The sequence below is a fragment of the Thamnophis elegans genome, chromosome 5 (assembly GCF_009769535.1).
Source record: "Thamnophis elegans isolate rThaEle1 chromosome 5, rThaEle1.pri, whole genome shotgun sequence".
Classification (NCBI taxonomy): domain Eukaryota; kingdom Metazoa; phylum Chordata; class Lepidosauria; order Squamata; family Colubridae; genus Thamnophis; species Thamnophis elegans.
Genome location: NC_045545.1, coordinates 93,881,008 through 93,901,114, shown reverse-complemented (window position 1 = coordinate 93,901,114; position 20,107 = coordinate 93,881,008). Strand labels below are relative to the sequence as shown.

Genomic DNA, 20,107 nt, shown 5'->3' with positions numbered 1-20,107 from the left:
GCTTTCTCTGCTTGCTGCCCATCACTTGTGTTGGGAGATATATGTTCCAGCCAAGAAGGAAAGGCTGGGATGCAACTAGTTCATACTTGGGGTATATATAGAGAGCCAGGAAAAGAAGATAAAGGGGCTGTTGCTCTTGCAGGTTGGCTTCAGAATGAACCTCTACTACTGAAAGGGAAAGACCGACTCTGGCCCACCTTGCTAAGTAATATATTAAACTACAGCACCATTGATTGACTGAATTGAACTGCTGCTCTCATATTCCTTGCACAATTTGCAAGATGTGGAGTCATTTATAAGAAAAAAGTGTGATAATGCAAAGCAATAATTTATAATATAATTCAAATTAAACTACGAGGTAATACAGAACAGCAAAACTGGTAAACAAACCACAAGAATACAGGAGATAGTAAAATGTTCCTTTATTTAACCATACTAAACAATAGTAAAACTGAACCAATGTGGACTGTGGTTACTTTTTACTGACTAGTTATAAAAACAATAGCAAAATGTTTCAGACGTTTACCTTGAGAAACCTTATACAATTTCATTCAGAGCTGAACTGATTTTGCTGGTTACTGAAACATGTTAGCCATGCTCTCTCCATTTACAAGGTTCCTTTCCCATGTAGATTCTTACATAATTTTGGAGATTTCGATTTGTTCTGAAGGATTTTCCCCACTCCATACATTTCTAATTTTTCTTCTCTGTAAGAGGTTGAATCCAAGTGAATCATGCCTGATCCTTTGATTTCAATTTTATAGGTGCTGTTTGGAACAGGAAAAGTAATTTTGGTAGGATATTCTTTTTACTGTAGCAATTCCGCAAAGTACTGATGTAGATTTTCCATTTTTCAAAATCTAATTTAATTTGCTTAAGTAATTTTATATACTTCTCTTCATTTATCACTGCATATCTTGCTGTTAACTATATTCCCAAATATTTAACTTTCTTAACTATTTGAATGGTTTCTTTGATGTTTATAAAGATTTCTCCTGTTAGTGAAGCTCTTTCCACACTCGAGGTTTTTTTTTTGTTGGGAATTCTTTGATGTTGACAGAGGTGTCCATCCCGAGCAAAGTTCTTTCCACATTCCAGACATTTGTAGGATTTTTCTCCAGTGTGAATTCTTTGATGTCTATAAAGACTCCCTCTCACACTGAAGCTCTTACCACACTCCAGACATTGATATGGTTTTTCTCCAGTGTGAATTCTTTGATGTCGAAAAAAATTTCCCCGCACACTGAAGCTCTTTCCACAATCCAGACATTGATATGGTTTTTCTCCAGTGTGACTTCTTTGATGGAGACGGAGGAGTCCAATTCGAGCAAACATCTTTCCACACGCCAAGCATCTGTAGGATTTTTCTCCAGTGTGAATTCTTTGATGTTTATTAAAACTCTTCATATTGAAGCTCTTTCCACACTCCAGACATTTGTAGAGTTTTTCTCCTGTGTGAATTCTTTGATGTTGACGAAGATGTCCCCCCTGAGTAAAGCTCTTTCCACACTCCATGCATTTGTAGGGTTTTTCTCCTGTGTGAATTCTTTGATGTTGATGGAGGTGGCCACCCTGAGTAAAGCTCTTTCCACACTCCATGCATTTGTAGGGTTTTTCTTCTGTGTGAATTCTTTGATGTTGATGGAGGGTATCACCCTGAGCAAAGCTCTTTCCACATTGCAGGCATTTGTAGAGTTTTTTTTCAGTGTGAATTCTTTGATGTCTATAAAGATTTCCCCTCATACTGAAGCTCTTTCCACACTCCAGACATTGATACGGTTTTTCTCCAGTGTGAATTCTTTGATGATTATCAAGAATTTTCTTCAGATTGAAGCTCCTTCCACACTCCAAGCATTTGTAGGGTTTTTCTCCTGTGTGAATTCTTTGATGTTGACGGAGGGTTCCACTCTGAGTAAAGCTCTTTCCACACTCCATGCATTTGTAAGGTTTTTCTCCAGTATGAATTCTTTGATGATTATCAAAACTTCCCCTCACACTGAAGCTCTTCCCACATTCCAGGCATCTGTAAGATTTTTCACCTGAGTGGATTCTTTGATGTATATAAAGACTGCTTTTTTGACCAAAGTTCTTTCCACATTCCACACATTGATAAGGTTTTTCTCCAGTATGGATTCTTTGATGTCTATAAAAATTTCCCTTCACATTGAAACTCTTTCCACACTCCAGACATTTGTAAGATTTTTCTGCTGAGTGGATTCTTTGATGTATATAAAGACAACTCTTGTTCTTTCCACATTCCCCACGTTGGTAAGGTTTTTCTCGTGTGTGAATTCTTTGATGTCTATAAAGATTTCCCCTCACACTGAAGCTTTTTCCACACTCCAGACATTTGTAGGGTTTTACTCCAGTGTGAATTCTTTGATGATTATCAAGAATTCCCTTCAGATTGAAGCTCTTTCCACATTCCAGACACTGATATGGTTTTTCTCCAGTGTGAATTATTTGATGTCTACAAAGGTTTCGCCTCACACTGAAGCTCTTTCCACATTCCTGGCACTGATATGGTTTTTCTCCTGAGTGGGTCCTCAGATGGTCTTGAAGCTTCAGATTTGTTTTGAAGGATTTTTCACATTCTGTGCATTGGTGTTTCTTTTCTCCCTGGCGGGTTCTTCTTCCTCGGGGATTCCCGCGTTTTCCTTCTGTGCTGAAGGACTCTCCGCACTCCGGGAGCGTCTCAGCGGCTCCGCTAATTCCCGCCTTTCCCTCCTTCTCCCGGCTTCTCCCTCCTGGCATCTCCCTTCAGCTCCGGCTCATCCCGTTTGCGGGTGGCTCTTCCGCAGCCCCGGAGCGGCCGGGAGTTTCTTCCCGCCACCGCCTCCCGCGGAAGCCGCTCCTCTTCTCTCGGCCGGCGCTTTCTTCCTCCGCCGGGCTCGTCCGTCCTCCTGAAGGGGCGAAGGGGGAGGAAGAGAGGCGCGTCAGGGCTTCGTCCCTTTCTCCCCCGAGAGGAGACCCAAGCCCGCCCGGGGAGGAAGGCCGAAGCCGCCGCCTCTCACGGGTCTTTCAGGCAGGCAGCCCCCCTCCCTCCGCCCCCGCCCGGGAGTCTTAAAGCGTCCCCCCCGCCCTACCTGCCTCGGGCGTCCGCCAGGCCAGGCCCTCCGTCCAGTCCCCGCACTTACGCGTCCCGATATCCTCCTGGTGACGTCATTGAAATCCGGGCGCTTGGCAACCGGCATGCATTATTCATGAGGGCTGCAACGTCCCTGAGTCACGTGATCCCCCAAGCAAAGTCCATGGGGGAAGCTGGATTCGCTTAACCGCCCAGTGAGTTATTTAGAAACGGCAAAGATTTGCTTAAAAAATAGAGATGTTTATGGAGACTCTCGGTCATCCAGGTCATGGTTGTCCCAAAGGTGCTTTTTTCTTTTTCACAAGAGACAACTGGACTTTCTGGTTTTTCTTTGAATATCCTCTCCCTTCTCGCCCAAGAAGCGTCTTCAGCTCTGACTGGAGGGTGGGGAATGTATAAATCCTTCCATTCCCATCCCGCCATCCAGTCAGAGCTGTAGAAGCTTCTTGGATGAGAAGGGAAATATATATTCAAAGAAAAAGCATAATGTCCAGTTGCCTCTTGAAAAAAGCATCTTTGGGTTAACAAAGAAAGGTGGTGAAATTGGGGTGACTCACTTAACTCCATTGCTTAGCAATAGAATTTCTGGTCCTAACTGTGATATAAGTCAAGGACTACCTGGATAGATAAATAGGTAGGTAGTTAGGTAGATGGATGGATGATAGATAGATAGATTATAGATAAATTATACAGATAGATGATAGGTAGGTAAGTAGATGATAGGTAGGTAGGTAGGTAGATAAATAGATGATATAAAGATAGATGAAAGGTAGATAGGTAGGTAGGTAGGTAGGTAGGTAGGTAGGTAGGTAGAAAGAAAGAAAGAAAGAAAGAAAGAAAGAAAGAGGAAGCATAGATTGCACACATAAACCACATATTTCTGCTCCATAGGTGTTACACTGCTGAGATTGCCATCTTGACTTTTTTGACCACCACCTGTGATTTTCTTCTGATTTTGCTTGAACCTGTGCTTATGAATGACTGCAATACTTTTTTAAATTTTATTTCCTTCAGTCTGAAGTTTGTCTTTAAATACAGGAAGTTCTCAACTTACAACCACAAAAATTCTGTTTTTAAGTGAGTTTTTCCCCAGTTTATGACATTTCCTGCCACTGTTGTTCAGTGAATCACTGCAGTTTTTAATAACAAAGTTGTTAAGTCAATCTGACCTTCCCATTGACTTTGCTTGTCAAAAGGTCGCAAAAGGGGATCACATGACACCAGGACATTGCAACTGTCATAAATATGAATCAATTGCCAAGCATCTGAATTTTGATCATATGGCCAGGGGGATGCTGCGATGGCCATAACTGAAAAACGGACACATCCCTTTTTTTGATGCCCTTTTAACGTCAAATGGTCACTAAATGAATTGTTGTAACTCAAGGACTACCTGTATCATACTTGCTCTATGGCTGAAGAGGACGGCCAACAAAGTGGTTCGCTCACTCTTTGCTGCAAAGGATAATTATAATGCCATTTATTCATCATTTAGTTTTTTATTGCAACTACCTACAACATAATTGTGTTTCAGAAGCTCAGTGATCGGCCCACACTTCTGTCAGTTTCAAGTTGTCACGTGATCATAATTTTCAGCTTTTTCTGTTGGCTTCCAAAAAGTAAAATCAATGGGGAAGCCAGCAGAAAGTCTGAGGCAGTCACGTTTCTGTTTCAGGCACTCAACAACCAACTGACACTTCTGACCCTTGCAGCATCCCATTGTCATGGAATTGTGATTCACAACCTTTCCTGTCAGGCTTCCAACAAGCACAGCCAATGGGGAGGACAGCAGGAAATAAGAAGTTATGGTCACATAAGGTCCTTTGTTAATAGCCCACACAGTCCTCACTTAACAACAAGAACTGGGACTGCCATAATTGGCAACACTAAGTGGCATAGTCACATGGTTTTCAACTTCTGAGAGAATTGCTTAGCAATGGAATTTCTGTTTCTAGTTAGCATCATTAAATGAGGAAGACATGTATTCTGTTGTAATTCACAGTGGCCAGTATAATATATTTTAGATAGAGGTTGCCGTTGGCTCTTGGGATAAGGAGATCTCCAGAAACAGTTAGTGCTAACAACATTGAATGTGAAGAGGTTCCACAAATCTACCATGCCATTTAGAACCGGTTCGAGCTCCCTCCCCACCGCACCATGCTTGCTCCGCCTGCGGCTCGCTGATTAGCTGGTTCACCAATCACCCCGCCCGCCTCTAAGAGTATTATCTAAAATCTTAAAGCTCTCAAGTTTCAACATTCCTGGGTTTTTTTCTAAAGGGTTAGGGGTGCAAGGGTCTTGTAACTTGACAGCTTTAAGACTTGCACACTTCAATGCCAGAGTTCCTGAGCCAACATGACTGGAGGAGGAATTCTGGGAGTTGAAGTCCACAATTCTTAAAGCTGTCAAGTTTGAACACCTCTAGGTTTTTTTTCTAAAGGGTTAGGGGTGCAAGGGTCTTGTAACTTGACAGCTTTAAGACTTGCATGCTTCAAATGCCAGAGTTTCTGAGCCAACATTTTGGTTGCTAAGCAAGAGTGTTGTTAAGTGAGTTTCACCACATTTCAGAAGTTGACCACGCCCACCAAGTCACATGACTGCCAAGCCACTCCCACTCAGTCACATGGCTTGCAAGCCATTCCCACAAAGCAGGCCACACCTACAGAAGAGTTTCTAAAAAACGTTTGAAACCCACCATTGATTTTGGAGGATAATTGTATAATCCTTCATGCATCTCCCTTTTTCCTTTTTTCTGTGGTAAAAAGCCTCAAACCTCCCTCCTATTAGAGCAGTGTTTTCAAACTCACCAACCCTTAAGATGTGTGGACTTCCATTCTCAAAATTCCCCAGTGAGTCATGCTGATTTCGGAATTGCGGGAGTTGAACGCCAAGCATCTTAAGAGTTGCTGAGTTTGAAAAATACTGTTTAGAGAGGTGGCTATCAACCCACCACACTCATCATTTTGTCTCTTTTTTATATGCTTTCCATTTTCCACTCTAGTTTTTGAAAACTGGACTTGAAAAATAGACACTGTTCTAGATGTTGATCACAGTACTTGGGAGAAAAAACCACTTTATTCTACTGCCTCCTTTTTCCTGGCTATGGCTTTCTCCATAAAAAATCAGTATCTCTTTCAGTGTTATTGAATGTAATATTCTCCTTCACCAAACCAGCTGTCTTTGCAGATAATTAAATAAAGGTCAAAATACATTGAATATGGACAAATATGAAACTGATATGGGGAGATTGTAAGCAGAGGTTTGTGATTCACTTTTTTACATGATAATTAAACTGAGTTGCTAATTGAATGAATATGATAATAAAAGGACAATTAAGCATGGGTTAAAATATATGAAACATTGATCTATATAGAACCTTTAACATGATGAATAAACTGGGATGTGTATCGCTTGTTAGTCTATATAGAAGATTAACAGAATTGTAAAGAACATTGAACAGTAAGGATTGCCATTTATAGACAGTTAAGGGTAATCTAATCCAAGATATAGAAAAATGGAGAGGGAACATGAAATATACTTACAATGGGAAACTATTGAGATTTAAAGACAGAATCACAAATTGAGGGTGTGTAAGGATGTATAATTATATAAATATAATGATGAAAATATCTGGGAATTGTAACCAGGTCTACATCTAGAGCCAAAAATAGGCTGGGTTTTTTTTTTTTTTAAAAAAGCAGAGTGATAAAAAAGGAGGAATATATGTCCTATATATGTCAAAATTAAGTGTTATTTTAGTGTTACTTCGAATGTATACACTCCTTCACCAAACTAGCTGCCTTTGCAAAATGCATGGTCAAAGTGATGTGGAAAAGGAAAATATCTGGTTGGCTAACTTATTCACCTGTCCAAGTTTTTAAGTTGAGGATTCAATTTAAAGGTAGTAAGATTATCTTTTCTCATGTGTTCAAACCTCCCTCCTCCTATTGCATTAAAAAGAGTAACTGGCAAAACTTATTAAGGTCTCAAAAGCTGGATCACAAAACTACTTTGGAGAGGGGGGCTACATTGGGCATTGAGAAGATAACTGAAATGAAGCAACTTTGGATACCCTGGCATATATCTGGCTTTCTCTGCTTGCTGCTCAACACCCGTGTTGGGAAGAGATATGTTCCAGCCCATATGGAAAGGCTGAGATTCAAATAGCGCATACTTGGAGTATATTCACTGAGCCAGGGAAAGAAGATAAAGGGGCTGTTGCTGTTGCAGGTTGGCTTCAGCATGAAACTCTACTACTGAAAGGGAAAGACCGACTCTGGTCCATCTTGCTAAGTAATATATTTAACTACAGCACCATTGAATTAAATTTGGTATGATTATAGAAGAATGTACAATTGAATACTGTTGCTCTCATATCCCTAGTACTATTTGCAAGATGTGGACTCAGGGGTGACATTCAACAGGTTCTGGAAAACTGGTAGTGGACATTTTGAGTAGTTCAAAGAACCAGCAAATACTACCTGTGGCTGGCCCGAGAGGAATTGAGAATTTGCAGTATCCTTCCCCTGCCATACCCACAGAACCGGTAGTAAAAAATATTGAATCTCACCACTGTATGGACTCATTTATAAGAAAAATGTGATCAGGCAAAACATTTAACAATTTATAATATAATTCAAATTAAACTATGAAATAATACAGAGCAGCAAAACTGCTAAACAAACCATATGTCTGGCTTGCAGCCATGTTCCTTTTGGCTCTTTGGCCTGCCACAATAATTTTCTATTCTACTATGGTGTTTCATTAGTGGGGAATTGTGAGGGGGGATACTAAGGAGTAGAATGTTATGTTCCCAAAATAAAATTCCTTTCTAGAATCCAAGGACATCCTATGTCTCTACACTTTTACACGTGACTGGAACTGGATGGGTGGAACTGCCAGCATGGCAGTGGAAGATTGGACCTTGTGATAGACTTGTGGGTGTGGAGGCAAGATCATGAACTTTAACTTGGAGGGGAAAACAGAAGAAGCTTCAGATTCGGGTTCTCCCAGATATGCCAGCATGACTCTCTTAATAAATTGGAACTTTATTATTTAACAACCATAAAAGCATAGTAAAACTGAACCAATGTTAATTGTGGTTACTATTTACTGACTAGTTATGGAAAGAAGACTAAAATGTTTCAGAAGTTTCTATACCCTGGAATATTTGAGCTGATGATAAAGTCCTTGCTCATGTTGACACATACAATTTGAGATGGTTATCTATACTTCTAGACATGTTATCATTCATTCTTGATAATATAGGAATCAATCTGGTAGGCCAAACCATCCATTTTCTTTAGATTCTTTTAAAATTTTCCAACTTATTCTCGCTTGTTTCCTTGCCAAATAAATTTCAAAATCAATTTATTCAAATCATCAAAGAATTTCTTTCCAATTTGTAGAGGTGCTATTTGGAACAGGAAAAGCAATTTTGGTAGGATATTCATTTTTACCGTAGAAATCCTTCCCAACATTGATGTAAATTTTTTCATTTCTCCAAATTTAATTTTATTTGCTTAAATAGTTTTATATACTTGTCTTCTTTTATCACTGCTTATCTTGCCGTTAACTATATTCTCAAATATTTAACATTCTTAACTATTTGAAAGGTTTCTTTGATGTCTATAAAGATTTCTCCTGTTAGGGAAGCCCTTTCCACACTTGAGACATTTATATGGTTTTTCTCGTGTGAATTCTTTGATGTTGACGGAGGTGTCCATCCTGAGTAAAGCTCCTTCCACACTCTAGGCATTTGTAGGGTTTTTCTCCAGTATGAATTCTTTGATGATGATGGAGGTTTCCAAGCTGAGTAAAGGTCTTTCCACACACCAGGCATCTGTAGGGTTTTTCTCCAGTATGAATTCTTTGATGATTATTAAAATTTCCCTTCACATTGAAGCTCTTTCCGCACTCCAGGCATTTGAAGGGTTTTTCTCCTGAGTGTATTCTTTGATGTCTGTAAAGATTTCCCCTCGCACTGAAGCTTTTTCCACACTCCAGACATTTGTAGGGTTTTACTCTGGTATGAATTCTTTCATGTTGACGGAGGTCTGCATCCTGAGTAAAGCTCTTTCCACACTCCATGCATTTGTAGAGTTTTTCTTCTGTGTGAATTCTTTGATGTTGATGGAGGGTATCACCATGAGCAAAGCTCTTTCCACATTGCAGGCATTTGTAGAGTTTTTTTTCAGTGTGAATTCTTTGATGTCTATAAAGATTTCCTCTCATATTGAAGCTCTTTCCACACTCCAGACATTGATACGGTTTTTCTCCACTATGAATTTTTTGATGATTATCAAGAATTTTCTTCAGATTGAAGCTCCTTCCACACTCCAAGCATTTGTAGGGTTTTTCTCCTGTGTGAATTCTTTGATGTTGACGGAGGGTTCCACTCTGAGTAAAGCTCTTTCCACACTCCATGCATTTGTAAGGTTTTTCTCCAGTGTGAATTCTTTGATGATTATCAAAACTTCCCCTCACACTGAAGCTCTTTCCACATTCCAGGCATCTGTAAGGTTTTTCACCTGAGTGGATTCTTTGATGTATATAAAGACTGCTTTTTTGACCAAAGTTCTTTCCACATTCTACACATTGATAAGGTTTTTCTCCAGTGTGGATTCTTTGATGTCTATAAAAACTTCCCGATTGCTTCCGATTGAAGCTCCTTCCACACTCCAAGCATTTGTAGGATTTTCCTCCTGTGTGAATTCTTTGATGTTGATGGAGGTATCTACCCTGAGTAAAGCTTTTTCCACATTCTAGACATTTATATGGTTTTTCTCCTGTGTGAATTATTTGATGTTCACGGAGATGTCCACCCTGAGTAAAGCACTTTCCACAGTCCAGGCATTTGTAGGGTTTTTCTTCTATGTGAATTCTTTGATGTTTACTGAGGTGTGACCCCTGAGTAAAACTCTTTTCACACTCCAGGCATTTGTAAGGTTTTTCTCCAGTGTGAATTCTTTGATGTTGATTGAGGGATCCACCATGAGTAAAGCTCTTTCCACACTCCAGACATTTGTAAGGTTTTACTCCAGTGTGAATTCTTTGATGATTATAAAAATTTCCACTCACATTGAAGCTCTTTCCACATTCCACACAATGATAAGGTTTTTCTCCTGTGTGAATTCTTTGATGATTATCAAGTGTTCTCCTCTGATTGAAGCTCCTTCCACATTCCAGACATTGATATGGTTTTTCTCCGGTGTGAATTATTTGATGTCTAAAAAGATTTCCCCTCACACTGAAGCTCCTTCCACATTCCTGGCACTGATATGGTTTTTCTCCTGAGTGGGTCCTCAGATGGTCTTGAAGCTTCTGATTTGTTTTGAAGGATCTTTCACATTCTGTGCATTGGTGTTTCTTTTCTCCCTGGCGGGTTCTTCTTCCTCGGGGATTCCCGCGTTTTCCGTCTGTGCTGAAGGACTCTCCGCACTCAGGGAGGGTCTCGGCGGCTCCCCTTGTTTCCGCCTTTCGCTCCTTTTCCCGGCTTCTCCTTCCGCGCATCTCCCTTCGGCTCCGGCTCATCCCGTTTAGGGGCGGCTTTTTAGCAGCCCCGGAGCGGCCGGGAGTTTCTTCCCGCCTCCTCCTACCGCGGAAGCCGCGCCTGAGGTGGGCAGGGCTGCTCCGCGAGGCCGCTCCTCTCCTCTCGGCCGGCGCTTTCTTCCTCCGCCGGGCTCGTCCGTCCTCCTGAAGGGGCGAAGGGGGAGGTAAGAGAGGCGCGTCAGGGCTTCGTCCCTTTTCCCCCCGAGAGGAGACCCAAGCCCGCCCGGGGAGGAAGGCCGAAGCCGCCGCCTCTCACGGGTCTTTCAGGCAGGCAGCCCCCCTCCCTCCTCCCCCGCCCGGGAGTCTTAAAGCGTCCCCCGCGCCCTACCTGCCTCGGGCGTCCGCCAGGACAGACCCTCCGTCCAGTCCCCGCACTTACGCGTGCCGATACCCTCCTGGTGACGTCATTGAAATCCGGGCCCTTGGCAACCGGCATGCATTATTCATGAGGGCTGCAACGTCCCTGAGTCACGTAATCCCCCAAGCAAAGTCCATGGGGGAAGCTGGATTCGCTTAACCGCCCAGTGAGTCATTTAGAAACGGCAAAGATTTCCTTAACAAATAGAGATGTCTATGGAGACTCTCGGTCATCCAGGTCATGGTTGTCCCAAACGTCCTTTTTTCTTTTTCACAAGAGACAACTGGACTTTCTGGTTTTTCTTTGAATATCCTCTCCCTTCTCACCCAAGAAGCGTCTTCAGCTCTGACTGGAGGGTGGAGAATGTATAAATCTTTCCATTCCCATCCCGCCATCCAGTCAGAGCTGTAGAAGCTTCTTGGATGAGAAGGGAAATATATATTCAAAGAAAAAACATAATGTCCAGTTGCCTCTTGAAAAAAGCACCTTTGGGTTAGCAAAGAAAGGTTGAAAAATTGGGGTGACTCACTTAACTCCATTGCTTAGCAGTAGAATTTCTGGTCCCAACTATGTCATGTCATGGACTACCTGGATAGTTAAATAGGTAGGTAGGTAGGTGGATGGATGATAGATATAGATAGATGATTCAGATAGATAGATAGGTAAGTAGATGATAGATGATATATAGTTAGATCAGTGTTTTTCAACCTTTTTTGTGCAAAGGCACACTTTTTTCATGAAAAAAATCACGAGGCACACCACCATTAGAAAATGTTCGGTGCTCGGAACACCAAAGGAGACGCGCCGCTGGTAACACTTACCAACTTGACAGCGCGCGTTGTCCTCGCTGCTCCGGTCCTCCGCGATTGTTGCTATGGGCGCACGCATGGGACGTCAGTGACGTCCCTGCGTGCGCTACCTCCCGGTGGTCCCCACGTTTTTAAAGTAAACGTGGGGCTGCAGGGACTTAATAGAGGCATCCCTGTGTCCCGAAAGCAACTTTCGGGACACAGAGATGTCCCGAGGCAAAAACACCCAGCGGGTGTTTTTCTCACGGCACAGGTTACACTATGTCATGGCACACTAGTGTGCCGTGGAACAGTGGTTGAAAAACACTGAGTTAGATGATAGATGATAGATAAATAGGTAGGTAGGTAGGTAGATAGATGATTTATAGATGATAGGTAGATTGGTTGGTAGATAGGTAGATAGATGATATAAAGATAGATGATAGGTAGATAGATAGATAGATAGATAGAAAAAAGGAAGCATGAATTGAACACATAAACCACATATTGTTCCACAGGTGTTACACTGCTGTGATCGCCATCTTGACTTTTTTGACCACCAACTGTGGCTTTCTTCTTATTTTGTTTGAACCTGTGCTTGTGAATGACGGCAATCCTTTTTTTAATTTTATTTCCTTCAGTCTGAAGTTTGTCTTTAAATACAGGTAATTCTCAACTTACAACCACAAAAGTTCTGTTGCTAAAGAAGATAGTTTTTAAGTGAGTTTTTCCCCAGTTTATGACATTTCCTGCCATTGTTGTTCAGTGAATCACTGCAGTTGTTAATAACACGGTTGTTGAGAGAATCTGACTTTCCCATTGACTTTGCTTGTGAAAAGGTCGCAAAAGGGGATCACATGACACCAGGACATTGTAACTGTCATAAATATGAATCAATTGCCAAGCATCTGAATATGACCACGGGGATGCTCCAATGGCCGTAACTGTGAAAAACGGACACGTCCATTTTTTCAATGCCCTTTTAATGTCAAATGGTAGCTAAATGAATTGTTCTACCTCAAGGACTTCCCTATCATACTTGCGCTGTGGCTGAAGAGGGTTCCATCAAAGCTTCAAATTGCATTCTCTCCTCCCTTTCTCTCCTTTTCCCTCACTCTTTTTGCTGCAAAGGATAATTATAATGCCATTTATTCATCATTTAGTATTTTATTGCCACTATCTACAAAGATTTCACCCCTAGATTCTTCTGATTTACAATACAATACAATGCTATAGCAAAGTTTGAAGGGACTTTGGAGGTCTTCTAGTCCAACCACCTGCCTAGGCAGGAAACCCTATATTGTTTCAGACAGATTTACCCTTCGTTGGAATCAAAAATCTACTTTGCTGTCAAAATACAGGGATTTTGGCCAGTGGTTAAGGCAGGTTTTTTGGTTTATATTGGTTAAGGACACCAGGTTAGAAAAAAAAGATTATGAATTCCCCCTCCCCTCCACCCTCTGTATATAAAGTCCTCACTTAACAACAGGAACTGGGACTGCCATAATTGGCAACACTAAGTGGCATAGTCACATGGTTTTCAACTTCTGAGAGAATTGGAATGTTTGGAATGTTTGGAATGTTTATTATAATTTATAGGCCGCCCTTTTCCCTGAGGGGACTCAGGGCGGCTTACAAAACACGGGAAAGGGGGTACAAAGACAAAAGACATAAGACAATACATAATATTAAAAATAGAGCACAACATTCATTCATCATTCGGGAGGGGACAAACTCAGATTTTTCATCCCCAGGCCTGACGGGCTAGCCAGTTCTTGAGGGCTGTGCGGAAGGCCTGGGCGGTGGTGAGGGTGCGAATCTCCACGGGGAGATTGTTCCATAGCGTCGGAGCTACAACTGAGAAGGCTCTCCTCCGAGTAGTCGCCAGTCGGCACTGACTGGCGGATGGGATTCGGAGGAGGCCTACCCTGTGCGATCTGATGGGACACAGGGAGGTAATTGGCAGAAGGCGGTCTCTCAAATAGCCAGATCCACTACCATGGAGCGCTTTATGAGTGGTAAGTAGAACCTTGAAGTGCACCCGGAGATCAACAGGTAGCCAGCGCAGCTCACGGAGGATCGGTGTTATGTGGGCGAACCGTGGTGCGCCCACAATCACTCGCGCGGCCGCATTCTGGACTAGCTGAAGTCTCCGGGTGCTCTTCAAGGGCAGCCCCATGTAGAGCACGTTGCAGTATTCCAGCCTAGAGGTCACAAGGGCTCGAGTGACTGTTGTGAGAGCCTCCCGGTTCAGGTAGGGCCGCAACTGGCGCATCAGGCGAACCTGAGCAAATGCCCCCCTGGTCACAGCTGACAAATGATGGTCGAAACTCAGCTGTGGGTCCAGGAGGACTCCCAAGTTGCGGACCCTGTCTGAGGGGTATAAATTTTGTCCCCCCAGCCTGATTGATGGAACATTAACCAAATTTTTGGGAGGAAAACACAACAGCCACTCGGTCTTTTCCGGGTTGAGCACCAGTTTGTTAGCTCTCATCCAGTCTTTAACAGCCTCAAGGCCCCGGTTCATCACTTCCACCGCTTCATTGAGTTGGCACGGGGCGGACAGATACAACTGTGTATTGTCCGCATATTGGTGGTATTTTATCCCGTGCCTCCGAATGATCTCGCCCAGCGGTTTCATGTATATGTTAAATAGTAGGGGGGATAAGACCGAACCCTGCGGCACCCCACAAGTAAGGGGCCTCGGGGACGATCTCTGCCCCCCCACCAACACCGACTGCGACCTGTCCGAGAGGTAGGAGGAGAACCACTGCAGAACAGTGCCTCCCACTCCCACCTCCCGCAGTCGTCGCAGAAGGATACCATGGTCGATGGTATCGAAAGCCGCTGAGAGGTCAAGGAGAACCAGGATGGACGCATGGCCTCCATCTCTGGCTCTCCAGAGATCATCGGTCAATGCGACCAAAGCGGTTTCTGTGCTGTAACCGGGCCTGAAGCCAGACTGGAAGGGGTCAAGATAGTTAGCTTCCTCCAAGGTACGCTGAAGCTGGAAGGCCACCACCTTCTCAACAACCTTCCCCACAAAGGGGAGGTTGGAGACTGGACGGTAGTTGTTAAGAATTGCTGGATCCAAGGACGGTTTCTTCAGGAGGGGTCTCACCACCGCCGCCTTCAGCGCGGTGGGGAGGTGTCCCTCCCGAAGAGAGGTGGTAACAACCGCCTGGATCCAGCCTCGTGTCACCTCACTGCTGTTGGCAACCAGCCAGGAGGGACACGGGTCCAGTATACAGGTGGAGGCGCTCACAGCTCGCATAGCCTTGCTTAGCAATGGAATTTCTGTTTCTAGTTAGCATCATTAAATGAGGAAGACATGTCTTCTTTTGTAGTTCACAGTGGCCAGTATAATATATTTTAGATAGAGGTTGCCGTTGGCTCTTGGGATAAGGAGTTCTCCAGAAACAATTAGTGCTAACAACATTAAATGTGAACATTCCGCCTGTTTTTTCCCAAAAAATTGCTGGAAGAAATTTCCCCAGTTCATACCCAGCCGGGAAGCAGTCACTCCAATCGTTCTCCCTTACAGCATTCAAAGTGGGCAAACTTAAGGTGGACCAGAACTCTGAAATAACTGTATAGCTAATTCTAACATTGGAACTGGACATCATGGAAAGTGGGAATTTGAAGAACTACGTGAAATTATAAAAATATGCATAAATAATTAAAATCAAAACTAAATAGAATTCTGAACCCACAGAAGCAGATATCTAAAGAAGAATTCAAAGAAGAAGGGGGGCAAGATAATGAAGGAGTAGAAACAGAGGGAAACAAAAGGCAGACAAAAGAGGTTGAGGCTCTTAGTGACATAAGGGAAATTGAAAGGGGAGGTTTTGCCCCAAAAAAGAGAAATAAAAAACATCCTTTTGGTGGTGACCTGGGGAAAGTTGGGGAGAGTGGATGTGCCAAAGAAAAGAGAAGGGAGAGGGCAGGAGCAGAGAAGTGGGACAAGAGACTTACTAGGAAAAAATCAGGCAACCAGAAATTTTTATGTGAGAGAATATAAAACTAAGATAAGAGTTTTATTTCTAAATATGACAATAAAATGGAGTTGCTAATTGATTGAATGTAATAATGGAAAGATAATTAAGCAAAGATTGAAATATATGGAATATGGATAAATGTGATATTGATACTGATGTGGGCGGTTGTGAAAAACATGACAATAAAATGGAGTTGCTAACTGGTTGAATCTAACAATGGAAAGACAACTAAACAAATGTCAAAATATATGGAATGTGGAAAAATATGAAACTGACAGGAAGTTGTAAAGCAGAGGTTTGCCATTCACTTTTATACATGACAATTAAACTGAGTGGCAAATTAACTGGAAACGACAACTATTGAGAATTAAAGGCAGAATCACAAATTGGGGGCGTGTAAGGATGTATAATTATATAATGATGAGAATAGCTGGGAATTGTAACCAGGTCTACATCTCGACTAAAATTAGGCGGCGGGGGGTTGGGGTGTTTAAAAGTACTATGACTATGTATGTATACGTTTTTGTTCTATTTTTCTTTTTAAAAAAGGAGGAGAATATATGTTTAAAATTAAATATGTATATTGACAAGGAACTATAAATACCATCAACATAAAATGGTGCTTGCTCAGAAGTTGAAATCCACCAAGCAAATTAGATGAAGAGTGGGAAGAAAAGGAGAGAGGTAAGGGAAGGAAAGAGGGATAGGAGAGAGGGTAGGAGGGGGGAAGAGAAGGAAAGAAATGAGTGGAAAGGGGAGAGAGGAATAGGAGAGAGGAAGGGGAAGTAGAGAAGGGAAGGAGGACAGAGAGGAGAAAGGAGGTAGGGAGGGGAATGAGAGAGGGAGAAGAAAGTGAAGGCACAAATATAGTTTATGGAGAGCAGAAAAGCCAATAACTGTTTTTTCATTTTTCTTTTTCTTATGGGGAGTTGATGGTATGATGAATTGATGTAAACATTTAACAAAAAAACACAATGTTGGCTATGTAATAGTATACATGTAATTATATGTTATGAAAATGAAAAATAAAAAACTTTACAAAAAAAATCATAATCACCACCATGGCTTCAAGTCTTCCTGCATCCAAGGAAAGAAACCCCTACAAACTGCCATTTTTAATTCTAGCACTGTTCTGAAATCCTCTGGTATTATCTTCTGGGGTCGAATTGCTTCCGTCCTTGGAATGCACTTCCCTCAAAAGTGTTCTATATTTTCCAGAATTTAAGGAAGTCCAAGAACCTGCAAAAATTCTTTTCTGTTATCAGATATTTAGGCAGGGATGTGCGGTCACTAGAGGCAGGGGAGGCGTGGTCTCACCAGTCATGAGGAAAAGGAATTCTAAATAATTTTTTAAAAATAAGTCAAGCCAAGGTAGTTGCTACCAGATTCACAGTGACTTGGAACAGTGCTTTGTGTTAACTGTGGGGGCAAGATCATGAACTTTAACTTGGGGGGAAAATGGAAGAAGCTTCAGATTCGGGTTTTCCCAGACATCCCAGCATGACTCTCTTAATAAATTGGAACTTTTGAGTAATACTTTGTCTTGGACTCTGATTTAATTTTGGATGTTATTTGGAACCCTGACACCAAAAGAATAAAGGAGAAAGTAAAATCTCCCTTTTATTTAACAACCGTAAAAGAATAGTAAAACTGAACCAATGTTAAATGTGATTACTGACTAGTTATGGAAAGAACACTAAAATGTTTCAGAAGTTTCTATACCCTGGAATATTTGAGTTGATGATACAGTTCTTGCTCATGTTGACACATACAATTTGAGATGGTTATGTATACTTTTAGACATGTTATCACTCATTCTTGGTAATCTAAGAACCAATCTGGTAGTCCAAACCCTCCATTTTCTTTAGATTCTTGTAAAATTTTCCATTTTACTATCGCTTTTTTTGTTCAGTATATTCCCAAATATTTAAGTTTCTTAACTATTCTAATGGTTTCTTTGATGTTTATAAAGATTTCTCCTGTTAGGGAAGCTGTTTCCACACTCAAGACATTTATATGGTTTTTCTCTTGTGTGAATTCTTTGATGTTGACGGAGGTGTCCATCCCGAGTAAAGCTCCTTCCACATTCCAGGCATTTGTAGGGTTTTTCTCCAGTGTGAATTATTTGATGATGATGGAGGTTTCCAAGCTGAGTAAAGGTCTTTCCACACACCAGGCATCTGTAGGGTTTTTCTCCAGTATGAATTCTTTGATGGTTATTAAAATTTCCCTTCACATTGAAGCTCTTTCCGCACACCAGGCATTTGAAGGGTTTTTCTCCTGTGTGAATTCTTTGATGTCTATAAAGACTTCCCCTCACATTGAAACTCTTTCCACACTCCAGGCATTTGTAGAGTTTTTCTACTGAGTGGATTCTTTGATGTGCATAAAAACTGCCCATCTGACTGAAGCTCTTTCCACAACCTTGGCATTTATATGGTTTTTCTCCGGTGTGAATTCTTTCATGTTGACGGAGGTATCCACTCAGAGTAAAGTTTTTTCCACATTCTAGACATTTATATGGTTTTTCTCCTGTGTGAATTCTTTGATGTTCACGGAGATGTCCATCCTGAGTAAAGCACTTTCCACACTCCAGGCATTTGTAAGGTTTTTCTCCTATGTGAATTCTTTGATGTTTACAGAGGTGTGTCCCCTGAGTAAAACTCTTTCCACACTCCAGGCACTTGTAAGGTTTTTCTCCTATATGAATTCTTTGATGTTGATGGAGGGATCCACCATGAGTAAAGCTCTTTCCACACTCCAGACATTTGTAAGGTTTTACTCCAGTGTGAATTCTTTGATGATTATAAAAATTTCCACTCATATTGAAGCTCTTTCCACACTCTAGGCATTTGTAAGATTTTTCTCCTGAGTGGGTTCTTTGATGTCTATAAAGACTGTCCATCTGATTGAAGCTCTTTTCACATTCCAGACATTTATAAGGTTTTTCTCCGGTGTGAATTTTTTGATGTTGACGGAGGTGTCCATCCTGAGCAAAGCTCTTTGCACACTCCAGGCATTTGTAGGGTTTTTCTCCCGTGTGAATTCTTTGATGTTGACGGAGGTGTCCCCCCTGAGTAAAGCTCTTTCCACACTCCATGCATTTGTAGGGTTTTTCTCCCGTGTGAATTCTTTGATGATTATAAAAATTTCCCCTCACATTGAAGCACTTTTCACATTCCAGGCATCTGTAAGATTTTTCTCCTGAGTGGATTCTTTGATGTATATAAAGACCACTCTTGTGACGGAAGCTCTTTCCACATTCCACACATTGATAAGGTTTTTCTCCTGTGTGAATTCTTTGATGATTATCAAGTGTTCTCCTCAGATTGAAGCTCTTTCCACATTCCAGACATTGATATGGTTTTTCTCCGGTGTGAATTATTTGATGTCTACAAAGATTTCCCCTCACACTGAAGCTCTTTCCACATTCCTGGCACTGATATGGTTTTTCTCCTGAGTGGGTCCTCAGATGGTTTTGAAGCTGCTGATTTGTTTTAAAGGATTTTTCACATTCTGTGCATTGGTGTTTCTTTTCTCCCTGGCGGGTTCTTCTTCCTCGGGGATTCCCGCGTTTTCCGTCTGTGTTGAAGGACTCTCCGCACTCCGGAAGCGTCTCAGCGGCTCCGCTTGTTTCCGCCTTTCCCTCCTTCTCCCGGCTTCTCCCTCCAGGTATCTGCCTTCGGCTCCGGCTCATCCCGTTTGCGGGCGGCTCTTCCGCAGCCCCCGAGCGGGCGGGATTTTCTTCCCGCCTCCTCCTCCCGCGGAGGTCGCGCCTGAGGTGGGCAGGGCTGCTCCGCGAGGCCGCTCCTCTCCTCTCGGCCGGCGCTTTCTTCCTCCGCCGGGCTCGTCCGTCCTCCTGAAGGGGCGAAGGGGGAGGTAAGAGAGACGCGTCAGGGCTTCGTCCCTTTTCCCCCCGAGAGGAGACCCAAGCCCGCCCGGGGAAGAAGGCCGAAGCCGCCGCCTCTCACGGGTCTTTCAGGCAGGCAGCCCCCCTCCCTCCTCCCCCGCCCGGGTGTCTTAAAGCGTCCCCTGCGCCCTACCTGCCTCGGGCGTCCGCCAGGCCAGACCCTCCGTCCAGTCCCCGCACTTACGCGTGCCGATACCCTCCCGGTGACGTCATTGAAATCCGGGCGCTTGGCAACCCTCATGCATTATTCATGAGGGCTGCAACGTCCCTGAGTCACGTGATCCCCCAAGCAAAGTCCATGGGGGAGCTGGATTCGCTTAACCGCCGAGTGAGTCATTTAGAAACGGCAAAGATTTGCTTAACAAATAAAGATGTCTAGGGAGACTCTCGGTCATCCAGGTCATGGTTGTCCCA

The 20,107-nt window shown here is 42.7% G+C and overlaps 2 protein-coding genes across 2 annotated transcripts; both read right to left on the bottom strand.

Moving 5' to 3' along the window:
• Positions 1 to 405: 405 nt before the first annotated feature.
• LOC116509472 (zinc finger protein 850-like) lies at positions 406 to 11,044 on the bottom strand. The gene is made up of 4 exons (XM_032218622.1): positions 10,968 to 11,044; positions 8,768 to 10,783; positions 7,161 to 7,240; positions 406 to 2,758 (listed from the first exon to the last, which is right to left on the bottom strand). The coding sequence occupies exons 2-4, from the start codon at positions 10,619 to 10,621 to the stop codon at positions 928 to 930; spliced, it is 3,765 nt and encodes a 1,254-aa protein (XP_032074513.1). The 5' UTR covers positions 10,622 to 10,783; positions 10,968 to 11,044; the 3' UTR covers positions 406 to 927.
• Positions 11,045 to 17,320: 6,276 nt separating this feature from the next.
• LOC116509024 (zinc finger protein 420-like) lies at positions 17,321 to 19,901 on the bottom strand. The gene is made up of 2 exons (XM_032217902.1): positions 19,831 to 19,901; positions 17,321 to 19,642 (listed from the first exon to the last, which is right to left on the bottom strand). Exon 2 carries the CDS (start codon positions 19,478 to 19,480, stop codon positions 17,729 to 17,731), a length of 1,752 nt encoding a protein of 583 aa, XP_032073793.1. The 5' UTR covers positions 19,481 to 19,642; positions 19,831 to 19,901; the 3' UTR covers positions 17,321 to 17,728.
• Positions 19,902 to 20,107: the final 206 nt, after the last annotated feature.

Bases quoted from the DNA above. Each gene is read 5' to 3' on its own strand.
- LOC116509472 (XM_032218622.1), bottom strand. From the start codon at position 10,621: ATGAGCCGGAGCCGAAGGGAGATGCGCGGAAGGAGAAGCCGGGAAAAG. The intron at 7,241-8,767 runs TAAATGTCTCAA...TTTGAATCTCAG, and splicing joins TTCACACGAGAAAAACCATA to CCTTTCCATATGGGCTGGAA. The intron at 2,759-7,160 runs GTATCCAAAGTT...CCGGAGCTGAAG, and splicing joins AAAGCCAGATATATGCCAGG to GGAGATGCCAGGAGGGAGAA.
- LOC116509024 (XM_032217902.1), bottom strand. From the start codon at position 19,480: ATGAGCCGGAGCCGAAGGCAGATACCTGGAGGGAGAAGCCGGGAGAAG.